The sequence below is a fragment of the Canis lupus genome, chromosome 12, assembly GCF_003254725.2.
Source record: "Canis lupus dingo isolate Sandy chromosome 12, ASM325472v2, whole genome shotgun sequence".
Taxonomy (NCBI): Eukaryota; Metazoa; Chordata; class Mammalia; order Carnivora; family Canidae; genus Canis; species Canis lupus.
The window spans coordinates 1,279,104-1,303,590 of NC_064254.1; the positions used below are offsets into that span (position 1 = coordinate 1,279,104).

Below are 24,487 nucleotides of genomic sequence, written 5' to 3' on the forward strand. Positions count from 1 at the left end.
TGCCCTCTTCTGAGCAAGCTTTTTTTTTTTTTTTAAGATTTTATTTATTTATTCATGAGAGACACACAGAGAGAGAGAGAGAGACAGAGACAGACAGACAGACAGAGGCAGAGACACAGGCAGAGGGAGAAGCAGGCTCCATGCAGGGAGCCTGACGTGGGACTCGATCCTGGGTCTCCAGGATCAGGCCCTGGGCTGAAGGCGGTGCTAAACCACTGAGCCACCCGGGCTGCCTGAGCAGGCTTTTTATCATGAAGTCTTTGCTCTGTGTCCTTCAGCTGATATAGAGTCAGAATTGTGAAGAGATAATCTTCAGAACAACCTGGACTGGGTCTTTTCTCCCGTGGGACTGCAAGGTGCTGGTCACTTTTTCCCTAGTAGACATGAAGCTGGGCTTTATCTCTCCAGCATTTCCATCCCCTCAGAGGCCCATGTCACTCTAGACCAGGGAGCATGGAACTTTATCTGGCTTCTATTTCTTCCGTGGGGCACCAGGCTCTGGGGAGGAGAACTTAGCAGGCTCTCCCCATGGCAGTCTTATTCTTCCTCCTTCTGTTCCCATGTGGGCCCCTCTGGGCTGCTGCAGGTAAGAAACAGGAGGTGGGGGAGTCTTCAATGATTTTAAAATTGTAAGGAACTACTAATGTTTCTCCTTAGGGGCCTGGGGAAGGCATCTGACTCAAGAAAATAGATTTACCCCAGTTGACTCCCTGCCCTCAGACTCTAATTCTGGGGAAGACCCAGAGACCATGAGGGTCCAGGTCATGTACAGTTTCTTTTTTGTTTGTTTGTTTTATATTTAATTTGTTTTGTGTTGTTTTGTAGAGTCTATTTTTTTCCTTTGGTTATATAGTTTTCTTTAGAAAATAAGAATAGATGAGAAAATGTGTCCAGAAAAGGAGAAATGAGAGAGAAGGGGCCTTTGCCAACCATTCCAACCTTTTTTGTCCTCTTGTCTTCATATTCCCTCACCCACTGGAGGAGAGAGAGGAATACCCTACTGTCTCCTCCCCTCCTCACTTTTTGTAGCTGTCACTTGAGAAATGTGCTCATAGCCAGACCCATGCTGGGAGACCCCAGAAGAGGCAGAAACGGGGGGGGGGGGGGGGTTAGAGGTCAACTGGGAGCTGTTGATCTGATGGAGGTTTCTGGCCTCATACAACTCTCTCCCCACAGACAACATCCAAGCCATCTATGTAGCCTTGGGAGAGGCAGTGGAGGTCCCGTGTCCCTTACCACCCCGCCTGAGTGGAGATGAACTCCTGTCCTGGTTCCACAGCCCCGCAGCAGGCTCCTCCACCACCCTGGTAGTTCAAGTCCAAGTGGCCAGGCCAGCCCCAGACCCCGGGAAGCCCATAAGGGCATCCAGGCTGAAACTGCTGGGGAACTATTCGCTGTGGCTGGAAGGATCCAAGGAGGGAGATGCCGGTCGGTACTGGTGTGCCGTGCTGGGTCAGCACTACAACTACCAGAACTGGAGGGTATATGATGTCTCCATACTCAGAGGTGAGCAAAGGCATGCAGCTCAGGGGCCGGGGGGCGGGGGGCAGGAAGTCCAGCAAAGAACTAAGGTCCCTCTCTCCCCACAGGATCCCAGCTATCCGCAAGGGCTGCAGATGGATCCCCCTGCTCTGTCCTCTTATGCTCTGTGGTCCCTGCCAGACGCCTAGACTCTGTGACCTGGCTAGAGGGAAGTGGTCCTGTGAGGGGCCATGTACAATCATTTTGGGGTGATGGGGCAACCCTGCTCTTGGTGTGTCCTGGGGAGGGGCTCTCTGAGTCCAGGGAACACAGACCAAGAATCATTCGCTGTCTCATGCCTCATAACAAAGGGGTCAGCTTTAGCCTGGCAGGTAAACTGAGGGAGAATAAGGGAGAAGATATGGCCTCTGGCACATTCTGGGCCTGCTGGCTAGGGGAAAAGGATGTGACTTTGTAATCAGTCAGATTTGGGTCAGGGATGATTTCTGGTGGAGCAGACCGTCACCTGTAGGAAAAGGGCTTTTGTCCTCATTGACTAACTCCCCTAACATAGAGGGGTCGCATAAGCCAATTCTCTGGTGGAATAGACCATTGGCCAAGAGGAATGGGAAGGCTTCTGGTGGAATATACCATAGCTTAGAAATAGGGCAATCTATGGCTTTTGTGGAATATCTCATAGCAGAGAGGAAGAAAAGAATTATTGACGGTCGAATTAACTGTCTTTTGAAGAAAAGATATATGCAGTGTTGTTATAATGGCCTACTGAGAGTGAAAATAGAAGGAGAAAAAATATATAATTGTTTTACAACTAGAAATCTGTCATACACAGAAAGAATGCTATTGGATGTTGAATAACTCATTGATAAGGCATGAGGGAGGGGCAAGTGGCCATTATTTTGGTAACCAAAGGCCAATTAATGGGCAGTGACTGGGTCTTATTTCCTTCTATACCTACAGCACCTAAGATGGTGCTTGGCCTTTGGCGGGCACTCAGGGAATGCTTATGGAGTAGATGAGTGAAAGAATGAATGAATGGAAGACACTTTAGTTTTTCCTGAAAGTTTGGGTGACTGTTAAGGATATGAGGAAAGATTGCAGTTATGGCTGACTGTCTCCTCTGGAGTTAGCTGTCCAGATGTGGGTGGGGGTAGATTGCTATTCCCTGCCAATGGTGGTTGATGGGGTCAGCATGAGCGGCTTAAAAATGAGCAACGTGGGTTGGTGGAAATTGGGGACAAAGAAGCTTATGAAATCTTCTGGTGGGAAGAGCCCACCTGACTATGTGGGGAAGCCTCTCTTTGGGGAACAGGAATAGACTCCTTACCACTTCCCTCCTTATCCCTATTCTAGCCTCCACGGATGCCTCTCCTGCCCTCTGTGCCCTTTCCACGGGCTGGGATGTGTCCTGGATCCTGATGCTGTTGCTCATGGCAGGTCAGGGATTCACCATCCTGGCCCTCAGCATCATGCTCTGCAGACAGAGGGCCCAGGGTGCTCAGTGCAAAGGTAAGTCCCTCTCTGCCAGAGGGAAGAAGAGAACATGTGGGTATGAGGCAGAGGTTTGGGCTCACATCTTGCCTCTATGCCCTATCTTCTCTCAGGGAGGAGGTTAGTGTAAGGACTATAGCTCTGAGTTATCTGGTGATTTCTCTGAGTTATCTGGTGATTTCTCTGCTGCACCCCATATGGCTCCTTCTTCCCAGATGCTTCGATTCCTCAGTTCAAACCTGAAATCCAGGTCTATGAGAATATCCATTTGGCCCAACTCAGGTGAGGAACTCAAGGGGGTAAAGATTTAAATCCCAGAGGAAACTGGGGCCAGGGTGGGTATGGGGTCTGGGTTCCTGAGGAGGTGGAGAATGGAAGTACGCTTAGTCTGTCGTTGTGCTTCACAAACCCCACAGCCCACCTGCCCCCAAGATCAGATGATCTCCATGACATCTGCCGGAAGTGTGACCTGCTGTCTCTCCCACCATCTGGCACCTGAAGGATTCGCCTGAAAACCTTGGCAAAAGGGGAAGGGCTGAGAGTGCTACTTCACAGTGCAGCTCGGTCTCCAGCAGTCAAGCTTTGGGGGGGGGGGGTGCGAGCACACATGTGCGCATTGCGGGGGAGGGTGCACTGAAGGAAAGTAGAAGCATTATTCTCTGATATTACCTGCAAGAAGGTGTGGTCTCCTGTTCCATAGCAGCCTGAGAGAGGCGGCTCTGAGCAACCATGGGATTTGGGGGGATGGAGGGGGTGGATGGCAGGGAGGGAAGAGGAGTAGGAGTGGGCAAAGAGGAGACAGAAGAACCCAGAGACTTGAGCAATTGTGGAGACTCAGTCTTGGAGACACCAAAGGACAAACCAATGGGAAGGGACCCGAAGTAGAGAAAGAGATGGGCAGAGCTAGACAACAGAAGCACTGCTGGATGCTGGATGGCTGAGAATGGAGAGAAGACTCGGGTGTCTCTAAATTAAGCCCAACCCCTCACCCTTGCCCCCCCCATCCCCACATCCCTCCCTGCCTAGTCTCATTCCCACAGAGAAGAAATTGAGGGAGAACAAGCACCTTTAATCAGGCCTCAGACTTCCTCTCATGGACAGGGAGGGCACTGAGTCAGGATGGGGGTGGCTGTGCTCAGTCCTCACCCTTGAGCCAGCATCCTTATCCTAACACTTCGGGTGGTATCCGGAGCAGCGAGAGGCTTATCAACATCCTGACATCCTGGGAGCCCCAAGAATCACATGCTATCTCCCTGGGTAGAGGGAGTGTCCACAGGGTGGGTGGATTCCCCCCTGGGGTGTGTGCTAGGCTGTCTTAGAACCATGGACAAGTCTGGGCTGGTCAAGCGGGGTAGGGCACTGATGCTCCTAACTGCTCCATTCCCTGGTCTCAGGCAGGAAGGAGCTGGCTTCCCCACCACACCCTAACAAGCAACTCCACCAGACACCTTTTGTGTGTCTGCTCAAGCTTGGGCCTCACTGGAGAAAAGCTTTCTCTGAAGTGTCACCAAAAGCCTTCATGCTACAGTGGCTTAAACTAAGCTATTAGCAAGAAGGAGGACTCGATGACACAGACAGAGGATGAGGTGGGCCAGCAGCCCAACCCAACCCACCAAACAGCTCTAGTCTGCTTTTAGAGAACACACACACACATACACACACAGTGCAGTGTCCTGGACTCCTAGATATCACCTTTTTACTGTTCATAGTTTATTGTTCACAGTTCCCCCAAGAACCTCCTTCCCAAGTTCCTGATCTGCCAAATCAATCTTTCCTAGTAAGACTGTCCTCCATACCATATCTGGTGCCCCATCAATCCCCTTGCCTGAAACCCCAGCTCCATCAACACACCCGCCTTGCCCAAGACCTGGAGCTGAGATAGGGCATCAGCAGTGGGCATCTAGAAAAGATAAAAGACCTAGAACAGCTGTTCTTTATGAGGCAGAACTCTGGGCAGGTGCTTACAGGGGCTTAGAGCAATGCCCGCAGGAACCAGGCCTCCGGAGGGTGTCTGGGAAGGTGTTAGGCCAGGGATCTGAGGTCTCTACAGAATCAGATTCTTGGTTCTCAAATGCAAGTGTCTCCATGGGTGGTGATGATGGGGCCAGAGTTCTCCGTTGAAGGCTGCAGTTAGGCTTGAAGCTAGTGGAGGAGGCGGCCTCCCCAGGTGAAGCTGGTGGCGAGGAGGAGGAGCAGGGTAGTGAGGAGGGTTTTGGGGAGCCGCTGCAGCGTGGTGGCTGTGTTGCACAGGTCCTGCTCACAGCAGTGGTGTCGCAGAGTGTAGGAGCGTGACCAGTAGGTAGCGTGGCCTTGCAGAGGGCACTGGGCCCTTGGGAGGCAGCCTTTCCGTTCGATGATCTCATTCTGCTCTGTGGGACAAAGAGAATGCTAAGGCCTGGGCAGGAAGGAGGCAAGGGCTGTGGGGCAGCAGGAAAAACAGAATAAATGGATGGAGATGGGCCTGGAGAAGGGCCATTGGACCAGAGTCCTACCTGAGGTGCCAATACTGATGCCACAAGCTTCATCTTCCTGACACTCGGTGGGAACAGGGAAGCAGGGTTTGGCAAAGCTGCAGGTGTAACAGCGGAGCCCACCCCGGGTAGGGGGCGGGGGTGTGGTGAGACCTGTGGGGTCAGCAGAGATCAGGTGAGGCAAATGGGCTGCTGCGCTGAGAGGCTCCAGCCCTGATCCAGGATGGGGAGTCATGCAGAGAAGTGACACACAAAGTGGGGAGAAGGAAGTGGAAAGAAAGGAAGGGAAAGGGGCAAACAGAAGTAGAAAAAGAGACGCAGGGAACGGAGGGGAAACAATGCAGGAAAAGAAAAAGACCCAGAGGCAAAGGGATCCAGAGGTTGTGAGAAATGCACAGATGGGACAGAAGCCATAAGAGTCAGAGTGACACAGAAAGTCAGACAGGGGAAGGCAGGGTGGCAGTGAGGAAATTAAGCAGATGGTGCCACAGACAGAAGAGCAAATAAGAATTGACACTGACCACGGGGACCCCGGAGAAGCAAGATGTGAGACAGGGGCAATAGAGGACAGAGGCCTGTCATGATGCTACCAAGAAGAGAGAGAGTTATTCTCAAATGCCTTTGAAAAGAAACTTCTGGGGGTGCCCAGGTGGCTCAGTCCTTGAAGCGTCCACCTTCAGCTCAGGTCACGATCTCTGGGTGCAGCCCCAGTCCCTGCTCAGTGGGGAGCCTGCTGCTCCTGCTCCTCCCCACTCGTGCTCTCTGTTGCTATCTCTGGCTCTCTCTCTCTCTCTCTCTCAGATAAATAAATAAATAAAATTTAAAAAGAAAAGAAAAAAAGGAAAAGAAAGAAAAAGAAAAGAAAAAGAAAAAGAAAAGTAACTTCTGATTCCACTTTCTCCTGGCCTGAGGCCATTCCCAGGAGCTCTCTTCTCAAAAGCCCAACTCTCCTCTCTGCATCTTCCCCACCTCTGCACACCGGCCCACCCTTACCCAGCGCCCCACAGAGGAAGAGGAGGCCCAGGAAGATGCTGGCGGTGCCCATGGCTGGCCCCAGGACTCAGGCGTCTGGAAGAATGGGATCTGCACCCGAGATCGAGAGCTGGAGCATCTGAGCGAGGCAGGGAGGGACGAGTAAACAAACACACCTAGGGAGTTAATCTGGGGGGTGGAACCGGGACCAGATCCACCAGCCTGACGCAGCAGGGGCCCAGGGCCACCGCTCCTGCGCCCCACATCTCTCACACCCTCCCGCCCCCTGCTTGAGTCGACTTGAGCCTCGGGTCTTCTCTGTTCTGTGCTTGTCACTTGCAGCTGTGTCTGCCGCTCTGGGTTCTGTCTGTCACCTTCCCCCGCACTCCTCTGCACCTCCCCTTGTCTCAAGCTGTTCTCTGCTCTGGCAGCTCAGCATCCTGTCTTTGTTTGCTCCATCTTTCTCCTCTCTGTGCTTTGGAGTCTCTCAAGGTCACCCTCCTAGAACTGGTCCAGCGCAGCATTTGAACATGGAATCAACAATCCCCTCTCCCACCCGCCCCTCCACCCAAAGCTCAGCTGCGTGAGCGGGACCCCACCCAGCTTCACATCCCTTTGATCCCTCCAAGCCTCAACTTTTGTACCCCATAATTATCTCTCCCAGATTTACTATTGTGGAGGAAGGAATTAACCACGGGTGGGGCCAGAGGGACAGATGCGTTTCCACTTGGGTGGGTGGGGGCGGTCAGAAAGACTAGGAAGGAATGCAGGGAAAAGATTTAGGAAGTGATAGAGATTCTGGAAAATTGGGGTTTAAGACATTGAGGAGGAGAGCCTGATCTGGGGAATCAGAGCAGGGGTGTACCAGGGGTTAAATAGAAGAGAGAGGAGACAGATATCCTTTTTTTTTTTTTTTTTTTTAAATCTCAGGACCTCTTTACACTCATAGAAGACCGGGATCCCTGGGTGGCGCAGCGGTTTGGCGCCTGCCTTTGGCCCAGGGCGCGATCCTGGAGACCCGGGACCGGTGCATGGAGCCTGCTTCTCCCTCTGCCTATGTCTCTGCCTCTCTCTCTCACTGTGTGCCTATCATAAATAAAAAAAGAAAAAGAAAAAATCATTGAAGACCCAGAAGAGTTTTTCTTTGTGTGAGTTAATATAGGCATTTACTATAGTATTTACTAGATTTGAAATCCAAAGAGGATTTTAAATTGGTTTATTTAAAAATAAAAATAATAAACCTATTACGTGTTAACAAAATATGGTTTGCGAAGTCATTTCTCTCCCCACAACACAGAAAAGGAGTATCGCTCTACACTTTGGGGAATTACATAAAAGTCAGGCTTAATAGAAGATGACTGGACTTTCACATCTGCTTCTCGGCTCAGTCTCTTGGGATATGTTGTTTTGGTTGAAGTACACGGAGAAAATCAACCACGTATAGATATGTAGTTGGAAAAGGAAGACCAGGGAGGACCCTCTGAAAGGGTCTAGGGCCAGGAATTCTGGGGCGACAGCTCTATAGCTGCTGCTGGCTGCTGCGGACTTCAGAGGACACTGAAGGCTCTTAATCTCACAGGCCCCTCCCTGTCCCCACTGGGGCCCAAGTGCCTGCTGGAGGAGATTCTTTCCTCCCTTTTTATTGCCCTATAAAGCCCAAGGCAAGGGGATATAAAGCTGGCAGTCAGGGCCAGGGGAGGGGGGCAGGAGAGAGAGATGATACTAAAGCAGGCAGACACAATGAACTCCCTACTCATGGGGGTCCTGCTCAGCACTCTGTTGGGGTCTACCCTGGGTAAGGAGGCAGCCAAGGCCTGTTGCCCTCTGCCAACTGGCTCCCTATCAGTCCAGGTCAAGCACCTCTTCTCTCCTGCCAGGAAAACACATGCGGTGCTATGAATGCAGAGGAGACCCCAGCAGCTCCTGCAAAGAGACAGTGGCCACCTGCGGGGAGGGGAAACGCTGTGGCTTCCTGGAGCGCAAACCCCAACCAGGCCTGGGACAGAGCAAGCTGTCTAGAAACCGTGAGTCCTCAGTTTCTCTGTCTTCTCTTAGCCCTTTCCTGCCTCCAGCTTCTACTTCCATCTTTCTGGTGTCCAGAACCTTCCAGTCCCAGTCTGGCTCTGGACAGATGGTCCCACAGCAGAGTAAAGAATTCTGAGGCCTCTTCTGGCTCTGGCACTCTTAGCAGCCCATGGTCCTTATACTCCCACCTCCTCTGCTTCACTTTCCAGGGTCTCATAGGGCCATTCACTCATAAGGGGTTGAAAAAGTTCTGTCCCTTGAAGGCAGAGACCAAAATATATTTTTAAAAAGATTTTATTTATTTATTTATGAAAGACACAGAAAGAGAGAGGCAGAGACACAGGCAGAGGGAGAAGCAGGCTCCATGCAGGGAGCCCAATGTAGGACTCAATCCTGGATCTCCGGGATCACGCCCTGAGCCCAAGGCAGAGGCTCAACTGCTGAGCCACCCAGGGGACCTGGGACCAAAATATTAAACCAAACTTGCAGACATTAGCTAAGAACCAGTGTGTTGTGTGTGTGTGTATGTGTGTGTATGCATGTGTGATTCTGAAATAATTTCTGACTGACAGAAAAGTTGCAAAAATATTAGAATTCCTGTATATCTTTCACCTCCCTTCCTCTAGCATTAACATGTAATATAACCATAGTATGATCAGCAGAATCAGAAAATAACACTGGTACAATACTACTAACAAGGGGTGCCTGGGTGGCTCAGTCGGTTAAGCATCCAACTCTTGATTTCGGCTCAGGTCATGATCTCAGGGTTGTGAGAGCAAACTCTAAATGGAGTTCCGTGCTCAGCAGGGAGACTGCTTGAGGATTCTCTCCCTCTCCTTCTGCCCCTCCTCCTGCTCTCTCTTTCTTTCTTTCTCTCTCTCTCAAATATATAAATAAATATTTTAAAAAATACTACTAACTAATCTACAGACCTTATTCAGTTTAGCTAGCTGTTCTAATTATGTCTTTTTGTCTAGTCCTGTATCCAAACCAAATGAGAGTTCATCCACCCAATGTGCATAAGCCAATAAAAACCAACATCGGGCTTTTTTTTTTTTTAAGATTTTATTTATTTATTCATGACAGATAGAGAGAGAGGCAGAGACACAGGCAGAGGAAGAAGCAGGCTCCATGCAGGGAGCCCGATGTGGGACTCGATCCCGGGTCTCCAGGATCATGTCCTGGGCCGAAGGCGGTGCTAAACCACTGAGCCACCTGGGCTGCCCAACATCAGGCTTTTGCAGTAAAGAAAAGCTATTTCTTGGTGTGGTACCAACCAAGGAAATAGGGAGCTAGTGCTCAAAAGTCCCACCCCCACCACCTGACAGCTTGCAAGTGAGAGTTTTTGAGGGCAAAATTGGGGATAGTGGTCTTCTGAGCAGGTGGACACTATCGATTGGAGGCCCATGAGGTCATGCTAGCAGGTGTTCTGGTGCCACTGCGTCTGGTCCCCCAGAGGTCTTTTCCATCTCCAGAGACTTGGAATCTAAAGAAATGTCTTCATTCTTCATGTTAGAGATCTCATTAGGTACATCTTTTTTTTTTTTTTTTTTTTTTTTTTTTTTTTATGATAGTCACACACACAGAAAGAGAGACACAGAGAGAGGCAGAGACACAGGCAGAGGGAGAAGCAGGCTCCATGCACCGGGAGCCCGACATGGGATTCGATCCCGGGTCTCCAGGATCGTGCCCTGGGCCAAAGGCAGGCGCCAAACCGCTGCGCCACCCAGGGATCCCTCATTGGGTACATCTTATGATTATCTCTTTAGGATAGTGCTGATTAATTACGTGTCCTACAGGTTCCTTTGAGTGATAAGCAAGCATCCCTATCCGTTGAGCCTAGGCCTATGTGTCCTTTGGCCCACCCGGCTGCACCTGTGCCTGCAGGTGATGGGACCTGTAGTGTTCCTTTTTCCACCTGAACTGACAAGAGGGACATCGGCTTCGGTCCAGGACCTAAACCAGGATCCCACAATTGCGTTTATTTTGTTTTATTTTTTATTTTTTTTAATTTTTATTTATTTATGATAGTCACAGAGAGAGAGAGGCAGAGACACAGGCAGAGGGAGAAGCAGGCTCCATGCACCGGGAGCCTGATGTGGGATTCGACCCCGGGTCTCCAGGATCGCGCCCTGGGCCAAAGGCAGGCGCCAAACCGCTGCGCCACCCAGGGATCCCTATTTTGTTTTATTTTTAAAAGATTTTATTTATTTATTCATGAGAGACACAGAGAGAAGGCAGAGACATAGGCAGAGGGAGAACCAGTCTCCCTGTGAGGAACCCGATACAGGACTCGATCCCAGGACCCCGGCCGGGATCATGACCTGAGCCAAAGGCAGATGCTCAACCACTGAACCACCCAGGTGTCCCCTGCAATTGCATTTAGGTCTCATGTCTTCTTAGTCTCCTCCAATCTGGGACAGTCCTGCATCTTTGTCTTCCATGACCTTGACATTTTTCAAGAGTCCCCTTAAGTTATTTTAGAGACCATCCCTCAATTTAGGTTTATCTAATATTTTCTCATAATTATACTACAGTCATGGAATTTTTTTTTTAACCAGAACACCACAAAAGGAGAGGTTGGTTCTTTTCAGTGCATTGAATCAGAGGGCTCACTTTTTTTAAAAATTTTTTTTAATTTTTTTTTATTGGTGTTCAATTTACCAACATACAGAATAACCCCCAGTGCCCGTCACCCAATCACTCCCACCCCCCCTCCTCCCCTTCTACCACCCCTAGTTCGTTTCCCAGAGTTAGCAGTCTTTACGTTCTGTCTCCCTTTCTGATATTTCCCACACATTTCTTCTCCCTTCTCTTATATTCCCTTTCACTATTATTTATATTCCCCACATGAATGAGAACATATAATGTTTGTCCTTCTCCGACTGACTTACTTCACTCAGTGGCTCACATTTTTTAAGTTAATCTTGGTCACTTGGTTTCATGGAGGTGGTTTTCTGGGGGGTGCAGAGAATCCATGTGGGCTCCTTGAAGTACATCTGCTCTGTCCTAGAAGGCAAGTCCTCCAGCCAAGAATCCAACACCCCAGTCTTGTTTTCTCTCTTAGCCTCGATAACCTTGATTCATCACTATCCAGCCTGCATGGCAGCCCATCATTGCAATCAAGTGGAAACCGAGTTGGTGGGAGACGTGACTTACACAACCCACAGGGACCGCTGCGTCGGAGATCTGTGCAACAATGCCATGGCAAGAATGGTGGCCCCACCACGATTTGTGGCTGCAGCAGCCACTGCCCTGGCCTGGCTCCTGCCAGCACTGTGGAGAGGCTAGTAGGCTGTGGGGAGGGCGGGCGGGAGGAGTAAGGGAACAAAGGAGATCTGAGGTGAGAAGACAAACACCCCTCTGTGAGCCATTAAAATCTGTCTGCCACTTTAGCACTGACTGGAAAGTGCCATCTCTCTTTCGTTGATGGGAGAATTGCAGGAGAATTATGGGGACACCCATGCTCTACTTACCAAGTATCCATGGACTTTGTTCCAATAGTGTTCTCCTTGACCAATGAAACCCCAAAGAACAATGGAGAATCTGCCCCAAGTGACTCCTGGATCCTACTGCTAGGGAGAATCTTCCTTAGCAGTGAAGACTACTGAGGGGAGTAGGCTCTGGGCTTAGTGAGGGTCACCAGGAATCAAAGAACCTTGTTGGATCTGTTCCTCCTACTCCCATTTGCAATTCGGTTCCTGAAGTGACCCTATAGGATTGGGAAAGGAAAGGAAAGCACTGAGATAGGCGGGTTGCTTGGTGCCCTGTTTACCAACCTGGCCAAGAGAGGCCCTTGTCTCAAACATGAAGGACTGGGACTCAGCCCAAGCATATCCTTTTTGGGGGGCACCCTCAAGCCAGGCTGCACCTCCTTCTTGGCAGTACATCAGAGGTGTGGCCTAAATTTGGGATAAGGATTGTTGCTCCAAACACTGGGACCTGTGTGGCATCCCCAGACTCCCCAGACTTCAGGAAGGAAGGATGGAGGCCTGAAAAACCCGTTTCTCCATTTGCCCCAACCCAGCCTCCCAGGGAAACTCCCTGGAGGATTCTTGGGGGTGGGCAGGAACCGAGAGTATTATTTCCTGAGAGGGAGCTTCTGACAACAGGTCTTTTGACAATAAACACACAATTAATCAGACACAGACATTTATTACTCAAAATGGAAAGAGGTGAGCATGAGGATGAGGTATGTACAGGGACCAGGGTTTAGGGAATCAACCCCATACAGTGAGGTCATCGGGTCCTTCCTGGGAGCCTTTGTGGGGGACAGGACAGAAGCCCCATTTCAGGCCCAGATCCCCATCCCTCCCCTAGTCGGCATGGTGGAGTGTAGGAGGCAAAGCAAGGAGCTCTTCTGGCGACGAGTGGGAGATTTGGAATGGTCTGGAGGGATATGGGAAGGGATTCAGGAAAAGGTGAGTGGAGTATGGAAGGTGGAAGGATGGGTGAGGAGCCCACTGCTTAATTAAAGAAATGTGAAGAGCCTGGAGAAATGCTTTTCTGAGCAAAGGGAGTTAAGGAGAGACGAGTATGGGGAACCCGGGGACAGGGAGACTCGGCTAAGCTCAAGGTAGCCAAGGAGGGGCAGCCAGGGAGTGAGTCTTAGTGAAGCAGCCAGAGGCCAAGGCCAGCCAAAGAGGTGAGGAGGACAAGGGTCAGGGCCGGGGTGGGCCGAGGGGCTGGGCTATTGCAGTTGTCCTTGCTGCAACAGGTGGTATTATAGATCAGACCCAGCTTGTGGTTGGTTTGGTTGAAGGTCTCCCGACAAGGCTCTTCTGGTGTGCCACATCGAAGGTTGGAGAAAACCCACATCTTACCTGAGGGCAGGAGGGGGCCGTGGGGTCAGCTGGGACGGGTGCCCGGTGTGCCTGTGTCCACCTCCCCTCCTCAGGCACCCATCCAGGCTTCCTTTCCGACTTTGCCAGGGCCCTCCCCTCTTTATCTCTTCTCAGTAAGTCTGACTGTCTGCCTGCACTTCCTTCCCCACCCGCTCGCCCCAGTCTTGGTCCTAGGACTCGCTGGCTGTGAGGCCTTGGACTTGTTACTGTCTCTTTCTGAGGCTGTATCCTCAGTATAATAAAAGCACGCACATTCACAGGGTTCTCGTGAGCATGAAGTGAAGCAATCCACATAAAGTCATAGAAAGGTGCCTGATACGTAAGAATCCTTGGCCAAATGTCATCATTGCTGTGACTGTCATCATTGCAGTGACCATCTCAGTCTGAGCCACAGTTGGGCCCCAGCCCTCGCCATAGTCTCCCACCAGCCCCCTCTCCCCACTACAGAGGAAGATGTTACCGAGGTACACATTTGTTGTCAGGCACTGTTGTCCCGGTTCCAGGCGACAGGACTGCCGGTCCACGCAGCCCAGCACAGGGACTTTGTAGCAGGAGTGACAGCGAATGTCAGCTGGGAAGACACAAGTCAGGCTGAGGTGATGGGGAATCTGACTCACCTGGAGACCAGCCAAGCTGGGGGGTAGGTGGACAAGAGCCAATCAAGTAGGTGTTCTGACCTGGTTGCTTTGCTGGTGACAGAGCAGGTGAGTGCAGCAGAAAAAGTGGAAGTAGGTGAGGGTGGAGTCATTACTCTGTGAATACCTACACCCTAAATATCATCTTTTACCCCACCCCATTTGGGGATGAGTCAAGAGGGGCAGAGATACCAACAAAAACATGGGGCTAGGGATAGATGGAATGTGGGGATACTGTGGGCAAGGAAGGAGGTGTGGGAAAAGATAAAGAATTCAGAAAATGTCACAGATGGAAACTTCAAATTAGAAGAAATACTACAAATAGAAATCATGGTTGTTGGGGTTCCTGGGTGGCTCAGTCTGATAAGCGTCTGCCTTTGGCTCAGGTCATGACCGCAGGGTCCTCAGGTCCCATTGAGCCCTATGTCGAGCCCCACATCAAGGAATGGATGTGCTCACTTGTGTTCTCTCAGATAAATAAAATATAAAAATATTTAATTTATTTATTCATGAGAGACACACAGAGAGAGGCAGAGACACAGGCAGAGGGAGAAGCAGGCTCCATGCAGGGAGCCTGATGTGGGACTTGATCCCAGGACCCCGGGATGACGCCCTGAGCTGAAGGTAGATGTTCAACCGCTGAGCCACCCAGGAGTCCCTAAGTAAATAAAATCTTTTTTTTTTTTTTATAGAACTGCCATATATATTTTTATTTTATTTATTTATTTTTTTAATTTTTATTTATTTATGATAGTCACACACAGAGAGAAAGAGAGGCAGAGACACAGGCAGAGGGAGAAGCAGGCTCCATGCACCGGGAGCCCAATGTGGGATTCAATCCCGGGTCTCCAGGATTGCGCCCTGGGCCAAAGGCAGGCGCCAAACCGTTGTGCCACCCAGGGATCCCTAAATAAATAAAATCTTTAAAAAATAATAAATAAAATAAAAATCATTGTTGCAACATTGCATGAATGGCTTGGAACTTGAGGCTGGCAAGAAAGCCACCTGTAGCAGGCTTTAGCAATTTACTCTCATCACCTGGAACCACCATGGTGTGGGAAGAGGAACCAGACCTGAGTGAGTGGGATCCTCTCACTCTGGCAGCTCTCAGACAGAAAGGAATAACATCGGGGAAGCAGATCATCAGATGCTGTGTGAGCACCTCACCAGAATGGAGACAGTGGATGCAGAAAGTGTTACCCTCCAAGTTCCCACCTCAGCTTATTCCAGGTTTGAGTGAGCAAAGTTTGTTGAAGGAGGGGTTCAGTCCAAGGGTAGAGCAACCTGGTGACTGCACCTCTGTGAAACAAATCCACTTCATCCTGGGGGCGGGCAGCCCTGGCATTCCCTCCCTAGAAGGCTGGGATATCTCCCTAGTTCCCCAGGAGGTTCTAGGAGATCACTGGGAACCTCTAGAAAGCTTGTGTCCCTGCAGATACCTGGGGAAGAGCAGGGGTGAGCTAGTAAAGGCCACTGCTTGAAGGGCTGAGAATAGAATACGGAAGAGTAGATGGGGAGGGTGGGGCGCACAAGAAGCTCCAGGCTGGATGCCTAGGTTTCTGAGAGAGCTCTGCTGAGCGCAGGTGGTGAGAGGAGAAAGCAGTAAGCTGGGCCCCAAAGAGTTTGGTAGTGGAGTGGGGGACAGGGGATCTGGAGCCCTGGCAGGTTAGAAGAGTGGATCTTGGAGGTGGGCAGAAGTGTGAGATATGAGTCCTCGAGAAATGGAGCCAGGACCCTGTCACAAGGAGGTCTGGTTCTGGAGGCACAGGAGAGCTGCCGCATTTGGGGTTAGGGGTGCTTGGGATCCTGAGCAGTAGGCAATGGAGGGCAGTGGAGGGGGCAAGGTGCAGCAGTCCCTGGGGCCCCCCAGTGCTCACCTGAGACCCGGCAGAGCAGAGCAGACAGGGTGAGCAGCAGAAGACCTTTCATGATGAGGGTCCCGAGAATGGTAGTGAGGGCAGCAGCGGACAGAGGTTTTCGGGCACCCAGCTCCCGCTCCCAGGCAGGAGTTGTGAGGCCTTTTTAGAATTTATAATCCCAACGGTCCCTCCCTTCCCTGCCCCTGGTGGCCCCTCCTTCCCGATTTACACACAGATGACCAGGGATGGGGAGGGACTAAACTGAACTGGGTGAGGGAGTAGGGATAGGAGATAGGAGAGAGAGAGAGTGGAGGGTAGGTACACTCGCGGCCAACTCCATCTTGGTTCTTGGTTTCAGGCCAAGACACCCCTCCCAGTTCCCAGCTGACATCCCTGCTGGCCCAGTCCTCTGAAAAGGCATCACCAAGGCCCCTGTGATGTTACACTGGCTGTGGGCACAAGGCCTGCTGGACCCTGGGAAATGGACAATGGGGTGAAGCCCACACTAACTGCTAAGTTTGGGTTTCCTGGGGGGCATTGGTAGGGGCCCCTGAGCAGAAACTTAGGATAGAAGAGGCCAACTTAATCTGTATTCAGCCCTGACATGGTCTTCCCAACTACTGCTCAGCCACAGGATGAAGGACGAAGGGTTTGTGATATCACCAAGGGCTCCTGTGATATCACAACAGCAGAGGCATAGGCTGGAGCTGCCCACTGAGGTGCTGTCTCAGGCCCTTAGAAGGTTCTTAGAACTTGTCCTGGCTAAACTAAGGCCTGGCCTGGCCTGCTTTAGTTCAGTGAGGGCCAATGAAGTCCAGGGTGGGGCATATGCACCTGCTCCAGGGCGCTTCCCAAATCAAACCCTGCCAGTCTGGGTGGGGACACCATTGGCCAGGAGGGACAGGATGGGCATAGAGAGATGAAGTAGAAGCTAAAATAAGAATAGAAATTGTAATGATCATAATAGTGATGAGCACTGAGTGAGTGCTCCTGTGTGTCAGCCATTGTTCTAGGCATTTTAGGTGTATTCCTTTTTTAAAAAAATTTCTCAATACTCTGTGACATAGGTGCTTTTATCCCTGTTTTATAGATGAACCAACAGGCCCAGAGAAGTTAAGCAACTTGTCAACATCACTGGCTAGTAGATGGTGAAGGCAGGTCTTTTTTTTTTTTTTTTTTTTTAAGATATTATCTATTTAATCACGAGAGAGAGAGAGAGAGAGAGAGAGAGAGAGAGGCAGAGACACAGGCAGAGGGAGAAGCAGGCTCCACGGAGGGAGCTCAACATGGGATTCCATCCCGGGACCCCAGGATCACACCCTCGGCCAAAGGCAGGCAGTAAACCGCTGAGTCACCAAGGGATCCCCTGAAGACAGGTTTTGAACTCAGACCTCCAGGATGTTCTAGGCCACTGCTACTCTGCCTGCGGGGGGAGGGGGGCAGGAGTGGGGGTGTAAAGTATTCGAAAGTGCTTCTGTAACCAGTCTGAGCACCACTTTCAACTGAGTATGGTTTGAGGGCTGTGAGCGATCCTGCAAGGACTCCCAGAAGGATCCTGGCAGCTGGGAGCCCCGCCCTGTTGTTATCAGAGCCCCCAGACCCGCAGGCCTCCCCACAACTCCCCCTAGTTTCCCTCCGGTCTCCTCCTCCACTGATCCACTCACCTTCTCTCACCACCACACCCAGGCCATGGCCTTGGTTCTGCAGCTGCTGCTGTTGCTCCTGTTGAGGGTCCAGGGGGACCCCGGGGGTAAGCCATCCTGCCCCAGGAAAGTTGGGATGGGCTCGAGGGAAGACTGGGGGGGGGGGCGGTGATGAGTGTGGTTAGATCCCGGCTGGCAGAAGTGGAAGTGCAGAGAGGAGATGAGAGAGAGAGAGAGGACGTGGGAGTGGGCTTTGTCCGCCCTGCAGACTCGCCCTAACTCCTGCCCCCTCCAACTCCAGCCTCACTGGACGGCCGCCCTGGAGACCGAGTGAATTTCTCCTGCGTAGGCGTCTCGCATCCCATCCGCTGGGTCTGGGCGCCCAGCTTCCCTGCCTGCAAGGGCCTGTCCAAGGGACGCCGCCCAATCCTGTGGGCCTCATCGAGCGGGATCCCCACTGTGTCTCCCGTCCAGCCATTTGCTGGTCGCCTACGTGCCCTGGACCCTGGTATCCGGTGGCTAGAGCTGCTCCTGAGCGCGGGGGACTCAGGCACCTTTTTCTGCAGGGGCCGCCACGAGGAAGAGAGCCGCACGGTGCTTCACGTGCTAGGGGACCGGGCAGATTGCAAGGCTCCAGACCACGGTAGGTCCAGGGCTCCGCGCTCCGGACTTAACTCGGACACACACCCTCGTGGGCAGAGGCCTTGGCTGGACAGCTAGTTGTCTGTCCTCGCACCCCCGACCTCGGCATCCACCACCACCCCTTCCTCCGTTCCCCCAGGGTCCGTGTATCCCCAACTCCTGATCCCCCTGCTGGGCGCTGGGCTGGTGCTGGGACTCGGGGCGCTGGGCGTGGTCTGGTGGTGGCGCAGGTGAGCACCACGGGCGGGCCTGGTTACCCGGGCCGGGTCCGCGGGAGGGGCAGGACCAGGGCCTCCGTGGGCCGCAGCTGGACCGAGAGCCCTGCCGTGCGGCCTAGAGGGGAATGGGCGAGGTCCGCGCTTGGGCGGAGGCCGGGGGCGGGTAGGTGGAGCCGCGGCTAGGGAGGCGCAGCTGGAGCCGGAGCCGGAGCCCGAGCCGGGTCAGAGCGTGGGCGGAACTGTCTGTGGGGGTGGAGCCTAAACTGTGCGGATCGGAGCCTTGGAGTTGCTGGGTTGCTGCTGGAGGACGAGACAAAACTGGTGGCCCTCAGAGACTTGTACATCCGTTACAGACGATCACCTCCGCATCCGCCTCGACCACTCCCCAGATTTGGTGAGACTAACTCCACCCCATTTTCCTTCTTCCACACCTCCCACCTCCCAATTCATGGAGTCTGAGCCCTTGCTGGGAGCAGTGTTGGTCACTTTCTCTCAATTCTTCAGCTCTGTCTCCCCCATATAGAGCCACTAGTGAAAGTCGACTCCCAGAGGCCAGTAAAGGAGGAGGAGCCTAAGATGGCAGGGGACCTGGACCAGGAGCCGGTAAGGGCCTGGGGATTGGAAGGGGGCCGGCCAGAATCCCCAAGAGCAGTGGACCAAGAAGGACAGAGTCCTGTATCTCCCAGCAAGTCGGACTTCTGAGACCCCCTGCCTCCCTCTCCACCTTTCAGAGCCTGCTCTACGCAGACCTGGACCATTCGGCCCTCAGAAGGCCACTACGGTTGTCGCCAGTGGTTCCTGCTGATGCCTCCACCATCTATGCAGTTGTAGTTTGAAGGGAAGCCCTTATTGTAAACCTCACAAGCTGGAGGTTCTCCACAACTCCCGGCCCCTTCCTGGTCCCTCACCTGGAAAAGGAATGCACCGCGAGATAGAACTGAGCACTAGCTTGAGTCAGGAACCCTGAGTTCCAGGCTATCTCTCTGCCACTGATCTTGCTCCTTCAGTTACCTCATCTCTCCTATAACCTTCACGTCCCCTTCACCACCAGTGCCCTCTCTAAACCTGATCAAACCCTGTCTCCCCATAAGATATCAATCAACAAGTTCTAGATGTCCTGTTTCTTCCCTTCCCTCCAGTCCAGCTCTTTGAGCCAGGAGCCTACACCTTTTCTTCCCCGTCACTCCACTCCCCCTGAGGTTGCCAGTCAGGTCCTAATGGTCACACCCAGTAGATTTATGGGCTTGGTCTTCGATTATTTTCTTCTTTAAGCTGTTTTTCTTTAAGGCTGGTGTCTTCCTTTTGGAAAAACTCTTCTTCCTCGCTCCCTACTGCCTTGCTATTCTCCACCATTCTAGGATTGTCCTTTCCTTTATCTGACTTCCTCTCTCCTGGAAACCTGTCATCCACAGCCAGTCCTCAGCCCTTACCTCTGCAAACAACCCTCTGAATTCTCTCCAGCTCAGATCTCGAGTAATGGGATTTCCTATCTATCCCTGGGACATCCCTGCCTAGTCAGCAGTAGGCATTTTGCACACAGCATTGTCACTCACTTAATCCTCCTCTGCATTCTCCCTTAATCAACCAGTTGCCTAAGCCAGAAGCTGGGAGTCATGTAGACCTCCTTCTGCTCACTCCCACACAATGAACCAAGTCCTGAAATCCATACCCTTCTTCACACCAATTCAGCTGGCTGCCACTTGAATATACTCTCCTCATTTCTTCCCTGGGTTACTCATTGCCTCACCTCATCTTCTTGTCCGTGCCCTCCTCCCTGAAGCCAGAGAGATCCTCCCCAAATGTTAACCTTCTCACAGCCTGTATTCCAGAGCTGTGGTATTTCTTCAGTTCGGGACCCATGGGCCTTGGCTTTGGGTACAAGGTGCTGGCAGCACTCTCCCTACTCTCCAGGCTTGCTTTGTCACTCCACATTCACACAACATGCCAACCTTGGAGTGATTCTCCCCAGCCTCCAAATATGCCTTTGACACAGTGCAAGTCCTTCTTCCTGGATCACCCTTTTTCCTCCTCCCCACTACCGTCCTGGCCAATTCTTTATCCCCAGGACTCAGTTGAAATATAGCCGTTTCTGGGAAGGCATTCCTGATCCTCTTTGCCTACCCCTGCATATATTTTGATGCTGTAGGAAGTCTCCTTATTCATCTCATAGCAACACCCTGTGAATTGTTCTATCACAACCTGTATTTCAATTTCAATGTACTGTTGAGTTCCCTGATATCAAGAGACTGACTCTTTTTTTATATTACTGCTAAGCCTCAGTAAACGAGTGAATGAAAATTCACGAGCCCTGGAAGCAACACTTCTTCCTCTGTATCCACTAGGGGTGGGTCGGTAATCTCGCAGCCTCTGAAACATCTGACATTTAGATAAATTGAGTGATCTGCCCATAATCTCTTTACCTTGTATATGCTCCCCACAATAGAAATTCTATCCTGCCCATCTTGTGCCCAAACACCTGATAGGGCTGGCCAATGAGTCAGGAAGTACTTAATAAGGGTTTGATGAATGAAAGAGACCTCTTTCCCAAACACTAACCTCAACCTCCGATTTCAGCCTTGCCCCTATCCCTCTGCTCCAATAAGACACCAGCCACATCCCAGTCTAAAAGGTCAGTTGTTTTATTAGTTCTGAGGAAGAGGACTCACCCAGTGGACTCTATTCCTTTTTCCCACACTAAGCCCTCCCTCCCCCAATCCTGGGGCCCTCTCCCCACTACTACCTAGTCCCTGTCCTCTATCTAAGCTTCCTTCCCCTTCTACTCCCTCTGCTGCCCTACCCATGGCCAGCCAGGACCCTGAGGCCAGGCCCTCAGCTGTGGGGGCGTGTGCTGAGCACCAGGCAAAGGGAGCTAAGACCGGCGCCTGCCTTCTCCAGTTCTGAGCAGGACACAGGTACCAGGGTGACGTCAGAGAGCTTCTGCAGTGCCTGCAGGGAGGACACGAAGTGAGAAGAGGGGAGTAAGGACCTGAGGCCACAGCCAGGCCCTTTTTCTAGCCAGCTGGGAGTGGCACCACCCAAGCTTCTAGAGAAGGTACCCCTTCTTCCTCCCACTAGGAAGGCCTAAGACTTCTTTCTCTGATTGTTGTTGTTGGTGGAGCTCCTGCCTTCCCTCACCTCTTGGCTATTGGGCAGGTCCCCACCTCCACGGTGCAGCAGGAAAGGGGGCACACCGGGCAGTCCTGGACGTAGAAAGAGACAGTCAGCAGCCGCGTCATCTGGGAGGGTCAGGGACGCATAGGGGTGGTCTGTCAACACTGCCATCGCCTGAGGGAGAGGAAGGAGGAAGCAGTCAAGTCTAACAGCCTTTCCACAACCAAGTCTGGTGGCCCTACCACCATTAAGGGCTGGGGACACATTTACATTTGTTGTATAATAATGAGCTCAAGCACTTGCCCTCAGTTTGTGTCAGGCACTGCTCTTAGTGACAAAGGTCTTAGTAACCTTTGTTAAGTTCCGACCTGGACTCACATGCAGTTCTTTCTACCCTCTTGTCCCCTTCTCCAGCCCACATGGGTCAATCTCATCTATCCTTTGTCATAGCTTAGACGCCCCCTTTGGGAAGTTTCTTGAAACTTGGGAAGATGATGGTAATCGACTGTACTCCCTGTCTCTGTCCTTAGTAGCGTCTTGCTTTCTGATGCGTTTTCACACTAGATGGACGGCTCCGTGAGGGCAAGGGTTGAAGTTAATTCCCCAAACCTCCCAGCTCTCCGCATCCCCCAACCCCCAGAAGCCAAGCCTACTTGTTGGCCGCGCGCACCCAGCCCCGCCCCTCCTCACCCTGACAGCCTTTTGGGCTGCGTCGCTGCTACCGGCCACCACAGTGCGGGGCCCCCCCATGCCGCAGAGGCTGCGGAGGTGGCAGGGGCTCGAGACCGGCACAGTGGAGACAGCGAAGTCCTAGGGGCAACAAAAGAAAGTATTCGGGGACGCGGGAGAGGTGAGGGGATTCCCGCGTTTGCTCGGGGCTTCTCCCTCTTCGGCGCTGCCCCCCCTCCCCACCCCTCCAGCCCCCCCACCCCCGCTTCCCCAGCGCGAAGCCTGTCCCGCTCCTCACCCGGAACGTGTCTGCCACGATCTCAGCTCCTCGGTGGTTGGTCCACTTGGAGAGGCCTACGAAGAACTCCCGGCCTGAGCCCAGGGAGGCCGTGGAGGTTTGAGAACCACAGTGAGTTGAACAAGGCCCCACCTGGCTCAGACTCCCCAACTCTGCTTCCCAGCGCCAAGCCCAGGGATGCAGGCACCTAAGCCTCACCGGTAAAGAGAACATCAGTGCCATCCAGAGTCGCGTTCTCATCCCCCATCTCCACAATCCGGAGCCCAAGGTCCTGAAGGGCTTTGCGGACTCCATCGACCTTAGGGCAGGAAAGAGGGCGCGGGGCACAGACATTCCCACCCACAATTCGTAAAGCCCCGCAAGTCCAGCTCCTCCTTTCCCTTTATCCCGACCCCCCTCACCTCCGGCCTGCGGGCGGGGCTCCAGGGCCGCGTGATTAGGGCCGTGTCCCCTTGGATCACGGCGGTGTCACCAAGCAGCGGTCCCAGCGGCAGCGACTCTTCAGGAGGCAGTTCTAGCAGCTGCAGCCCCAATCGCTGCCTCAGTTTACCCCCCAGCACCCCGTGCTCCCTCTGAGCTTTAGCCAGGTCCAGAGCCGGGAGGCCAGCCCCCGCACCTTCCCCCGAAGCCAGGCTCTCCGGGACCCCCCGGATCAGGGCATGGGAGCAGCGGCCCAGCCCCTCCCCTGGCGTCCCCATCCCATCCACACCGTCTCCCCCTCCGGCCACGCTGATTTCTTTAGTTTTCTCTTTTACTTCACCTGTCTGGGAGAAAAGACAGAAAGGGGAGGAGGCAGAGAAAGAGACATGCACAGAAGGGCATCGGGGGATGGTTAAGAGCGCCTGGGTCTTCTTCTGCCACCTCCGGGCGCCCCTCCCACTTTACCCCACCCCCTCCAGACCTTCCTTTCCTGCCGACCCCATTCCACCCCGCACCCTTCTGGGTCGGCTTCTTTGGATGTAGTCTGAGGAACAAGATCGGGACCCCTAATCTTCAAAACACCTGTTGCCCCCTGTTCGGGGGCTTCGCGAGGTCCCTGCTAGGCGCCCCTCTTGGCAGCCGCTAGGATGCGCTCACTCCCCAAAAATGCAACGGCCCCGCCCCCTTAACCCTTAGCTGCTCGCTGCTGTAGGGACCTGAAGTGTGGCGAGGGACCCGAAGGGGTTATGGGCCAGGAGGAGACAGCTGCGGAGAGGGTCGGGGTCTGGAAGATGGAAGTCCTGAACGCCCGAACCGGAGAGGCAGAGAGGGGCAACGAGGAATTAGAATCTAAGGAGTTAAATATCCTCTCTCCACCCCGGCCGGCCGTGCTGCCTCTAGCGCGACCCAGTATAAACCAGACCGAGTCCCGGAGGACCGGGAGAGGTCTAAAACGAAATCCAAGGGGCGGGGAAACCGGGGGCGTGGTCCCAGGGAGCGGGCGCCACTCCCGGCTCCGGGACCCGGTCTCCTGGTTCATCTTCCCCAAAGTCTACCCCGCTCAGCTCCGCATCCAAATTTTGGCCTCCTGCACTCTTGTCCACTGCGGGCACGGGCTCGGCACCCTCAAACTCCAGCCCTCCACACGGTCCAGGGGACATCTCCAATCCCTAGACTTACCTCCCGCGGCTACCGGGACTCCTGCGCTCTGTGATCTTGGCTGGGCCCCACCCCCCTGAGGACAGAGTTGGTTGGAGAAGGGAGTCCTAGTCTTCAAGCCTCGGGGACTGGACCTCTCGGCTTTTGAGGGGTCTCCGGCTAGGCGAGCTCAAGAGCTGCGGTGGGGCGGGGGCGCGACGGTCTGGCGGCTCCCGGGCATTGTCTAAGCGGGACGGGGCGGGGCCCCCCGAGACCACGCCCACTCCGCCCCGCTAGGCCTCGCCGGCTCCGCCCGGACTGCGCTCCCCGCCTCCGAACTCGGCCCCGCCCCCAGTGCTGTCCAGGCCCATCCAGATCTGGCTGGCTCTGAGGGCTGAGCTGCAAATGCGACACGGACCACAAGACGGCCTTACGGTGGACCGGCGCGAAAAATGGAAGTCGGACCACCAATACTCCGCTTCGAAATTCCTGGCTTCTGCCCTGAGCTCAAGGTCACCGACCCACTTCTCATTCCGTGTTACCCACTACTCAAGCCCCCTTTGTCTAAAACGA

At 53.0% G+C, this 24,487-nt stretch overlaps 6 protein-coding genes across 14 annotated transcripts; 3 read left to right on the forward strand and 3 right to left on the reverse strand.

The window, feature by feature from the left end:
- Nucleotides 1–428: 428 nt before the first annotated feature.
- Nucleotides 429–4,665, forward strand: LY6G6F (lymphocyte antigen 6 family member G6F). The gene is made up of 6 exons (XM_025418214.3): nt 429–586; nt 1,177–1,506; nt 1,590–1,853; nt 2,833–2,988; nt 3,186–3,252; nt 3,387–4,665. The coding sequence occupies exons 1-6, from the start codon at nt 529–531 to the stop codon at nt 3,409–3,411; spliced, it is 900 nt and encodes a 299-aa protein (XP_025273999.1). The 5' UTR covers nt 429–528; the 3' UTR covers nt 3,412–4,665.
- Nucleotides 4,659–11,521, reverse strand: LOC112641317 (lymphocyte antigen 6G6e-like). The gene is made up of 4 exons (XM_025418227.3): nt 11,333–11,521; nt 6,435–6,552; nt 5,463–5,594; nt 4,659–5,339 (listed from the first exon to the last, which is right to left on the reverse strand). The coding sequence occupies exons 2-4, from the start codon at nt 6,484–6,486 to the stop codon at nt 5,113–5,115; spliced, it is 411 nt and encodes a 136-aa protein (XP_025274012.3). The 5' UTR covers nt 6,487–6,552; nt 11,333–11,521; the 3' UTR covers nt 4,659–5,112.
- Nucleotides 7,757–11,833, forward strand: LY6G6D (lymphocyte antigen 6 family member G6D). Its single transcript, XM_025418225.3, has 3 exons — nt 7,757–8,208; nt 8,291–8,437; nt 11,506–11,833. The coding sequence occupies exons 1-3, from the start codon at nt 8,130–8,132 to the stop codon at nt 11,727–11,729; spliced, it is 450 nt and encodes a 149-aa protein (XP_025274010.1). The 5' UTR covers nt 7,757–8,129; the 3' UTR covers nt 11,730–11,833.
- Nucleotides 11,834–12,577: 744 nt separating this feature from the next.
- On the reverse strand, nt 12,578–16,125 carry LY6G6C (lymphocyte antigen 6 family member G6C). Its single transcript, XM_025418228.3, has 3 exons — nt 15,795–16,125; nt 13,743–13,853; nt 12,578–13,261 (listed from the first exon to the last, which is right to left on the reverse strand). Exons 1-3 carry the CDS (start codon nt 15,844–15,846, stop codon nt 13,047–13,049), a joined length of 378 nt encoding a protein of 125 aa, XP_025274013.1. The 5' UTR covers nt 15,847–16,125; the 3' UTR covers nt 12,578–13,046.
- A 230-nt stretch (nt 16,126–16,355) lies between these two features.
- Nucleotides 16,356–20,581, forward strand: MPIG6B (megakaryocyte and platelet inhibitory receptor G6b). 4 transcript variants are annotated; one of them, XM_025418221.3, is made up of 7 exons: nt 16,356–16,495; nt 16,867–17,526; nt 17,721–18,062; nt 18,201–18,291; nt 18,633–18,673; nt 18,803–18,882; nt 19,011–20,581. In XM_025418221.3, the coding sequence occupies exons 2-7, from the start codon at nt 17,466–17,468 to the stop codon at nt 19,113–19,115; spliced, it is 720 nt and encodes a 239-aa protein (XP_025274006.1). In that variant the 5' UTR covers nt 16,356–16,495; nt 16,867–17,465; the 3' UTR covers nt 19,116–20,581. The 4 variants fall into 4 exon arrangements, with proteins under 4 accessions (XP_025274006.1, XP_025274008.1, XP_025274007.1 ...); XM_025418223.3 differs by lacking the exon at nt 16,356–16,495 and having other exon boundaries at nt 16,504–17,526; nt 18,784–18,882; XM_025418222.3 differs by lacking the exons at nt 16,356–16,495; nt 18,201–18,291 and having other exon boundaries at nt 16,506–17,526; nt 18,784–18,882.
- A 321-nt stretch (nt 20,582–20,902) lies between these two features.
- On the reverse strand, nt 20,903–24,350 carry DDAH2 (dimethylarginine dimethylaminohydrolase 2). 6 transcript variants are annotated; one of them, XM_035697865.2, is made up of 8 exons: nt 23,957–24,350; nt 23,494–23,577; nt 22,759–23,121; nt 22,556–22,655; nt 22,358–22,431; nt 22,081–22,200; nt 21,415–21,479; nt 20,903–21,225 (listed from the first exon to the last, which is right to left on the reverse strand). In XM_035697865.2, the coding sequence occupies exons 3-8, from the start codon at nt 23,053–23,055 to the stop codon at nt 20,922–20,924; spliced, it is 960 nt and encodes a 319-aa protein (XP_035553758.1). In that variant the 5' UTR covers nt 23,056–23,121; nt 23,494–23,577; nt 23,957–24,350; the 3' UTR covers nt 20,903–20,921. The 6 variants fall into 6 exon arrangements, with proteins under 6 accessions (XP_035553758.1, XP_035553759.1, XP_035553756.1 ...); XM_035697866.2 differs by lacking the exon at nt 23,494–23,577 and having other exon boundaries at nt 22,759–23,117; XM_035697863.2 differs by lacking the exon at nt 23,494–23,577.
- Between the last annotated feature and the right edge of the window lie 137 nt (nt 24,351–24,487).

What these genes read in the sequence shown, in the direction of transcription:
- LY6G6D (XM_025418225.3), top strand. Translation starts at nt 8,130, where the DNA reads ATGATACTAAAGCAGGCAGACACAATGAACTCCCTACTCATGGGGGTC. An exon ending in TCTGTTGGGGTCTACCCTGG is followed by an intron (nt 8,209 to 8,290) that starts GTAAGGAGGCAG and finishes CTCTCCTGCCAG; the next exon opens with GAAAACACATGCGGTGCTAT. An exon ending in GAGCAAGCTGTCTAGAAACC is followed by an intron (nt 8,438 to 11,505) that starts GTGAGTCCTCAG and finishes TTTCTCTCTTAG; the next exon opens with CCTCGATAACCTTGATTCAT.
- MPIG6B (XM_025418221.3), top strand. Translation starts at nt 17,466, where the DNA reads ATGGCCTTGGTTCTGCAGCTGCTGCTGTTGCTCCTGTTGAGGGTCCAG. An exon ending in GTGGTCTGGTGGTGGCGCAG is followed by an intron (nt 18,292 to 18,632) that starts GTGAGCACCACG and finishes CATCCGTTACAG; the next exon opens with ACGATCACCTCCGCATCCGC. An exon ending in GGGACCTGGACCAGGAGCCG is followed by an intron (nt 18,883 to 19,010) that starts GTAAGGGCCTGG and finishes TCCACCTTTCAG; the next exon opens with AGCCTGCTCTACGCAGACCT.
- DDAH2 (XM_035697862.2), bottom strand. Translation starts at nt 23,280, where the DNA reads ATGGGGTCGGCAGGAAAGGAAG. An exon ending in GCCCCGCCCGCAGGCCGGAG is followed by an intron (nt 22,656 to 22,758) that starts GTGAGGGGGGTC and finishes TCCTGCCCTAAG; the next exon opens with GTCGATGGAGTCCGCAAAGC. An exon ending in CACTGATGTTCTCTTTACCG is followed by an intron (nt 22,432 to 22,555) that starts GTGAGGCTTAGG and finishes CCCTGGGCTCAG; the next exon opens with GCCGGGAGTTCTTCGTAGGC.
- LOC112641317 (XM_025418227.3), bottom strand. Translation starts at nt 6,486, where the DNA reads ATGGGCACCGCCAGCATCTTCCTGGGCCTCCTCTTCCTCTGTGGGGCG. An exon ending in CTTCCTCTGTGGGGCGCTGG is followed by an intron (nt 5,595 to 6,434) that starts GTAAGGGTGGGC and finishes CTGACCCCACAG; the next exon opens with GTCTCACCACACCCCCGCCC. An exon ending in CATCAGTATTGGCACCTCAG is followed by an intron (nt 5,340 to 5,462) that starts GTAGGACTCTGG and finishes TTTGTCCCACAG; the next exon opens with AGCAGAATGAGATCATCGAA.
- LY6G6C (XM_025418228.3), bottom strand. Translation starts at nt 15,846, where the DNA reads ATGAAAGGTCTTCTGCTGCTCACCCTGTCTGCTCTGCTCTGCCGGGTC. An exon ending in TCTGCTCTGCCGGGTCTCAG is followed by an intron (nt 13,854 to 15,794) that starts GTGAGCACTGGG and finishes GTGTCTTCCCAG; the next exon opens with CTGACATTCGCTGTCACTCC. An exon ending in GACAACAAATGTGTACCTCG is followed by an intron (nt 13,262 to 13,742) that starts GTAACATCTTCC and finishes TCCTGCCCTCAG; the next exon opens with GTAAGATGTGGGTTTTCTCC.
- LY6G6F (XM_025418214.3), top strand. Translation starts at nt 529, where the DNA reads ATGGCAGTCTTATTCTTCCTCCTTCTGTTCCCATGTGGGCCCCTCTGG. An exon ending in GCCCCTCTGGGCTGCTGCAG is followed by an intron (nt 587 to 1,176) that starts GTAAGAAACAGG and finishes CTCTCCCCACAG; the next exon opens with ACAACATCCAAGCCATCTAT. An exon ending in TGATGTCTCCATACTCAGAG is followed by an intron (nt 1,507 to 1,589) that starts GTGAGCAAAGGC and finishes CTCTCCCCACAG; the next exon opens with GATCCCAGCTATCCGCAAGG.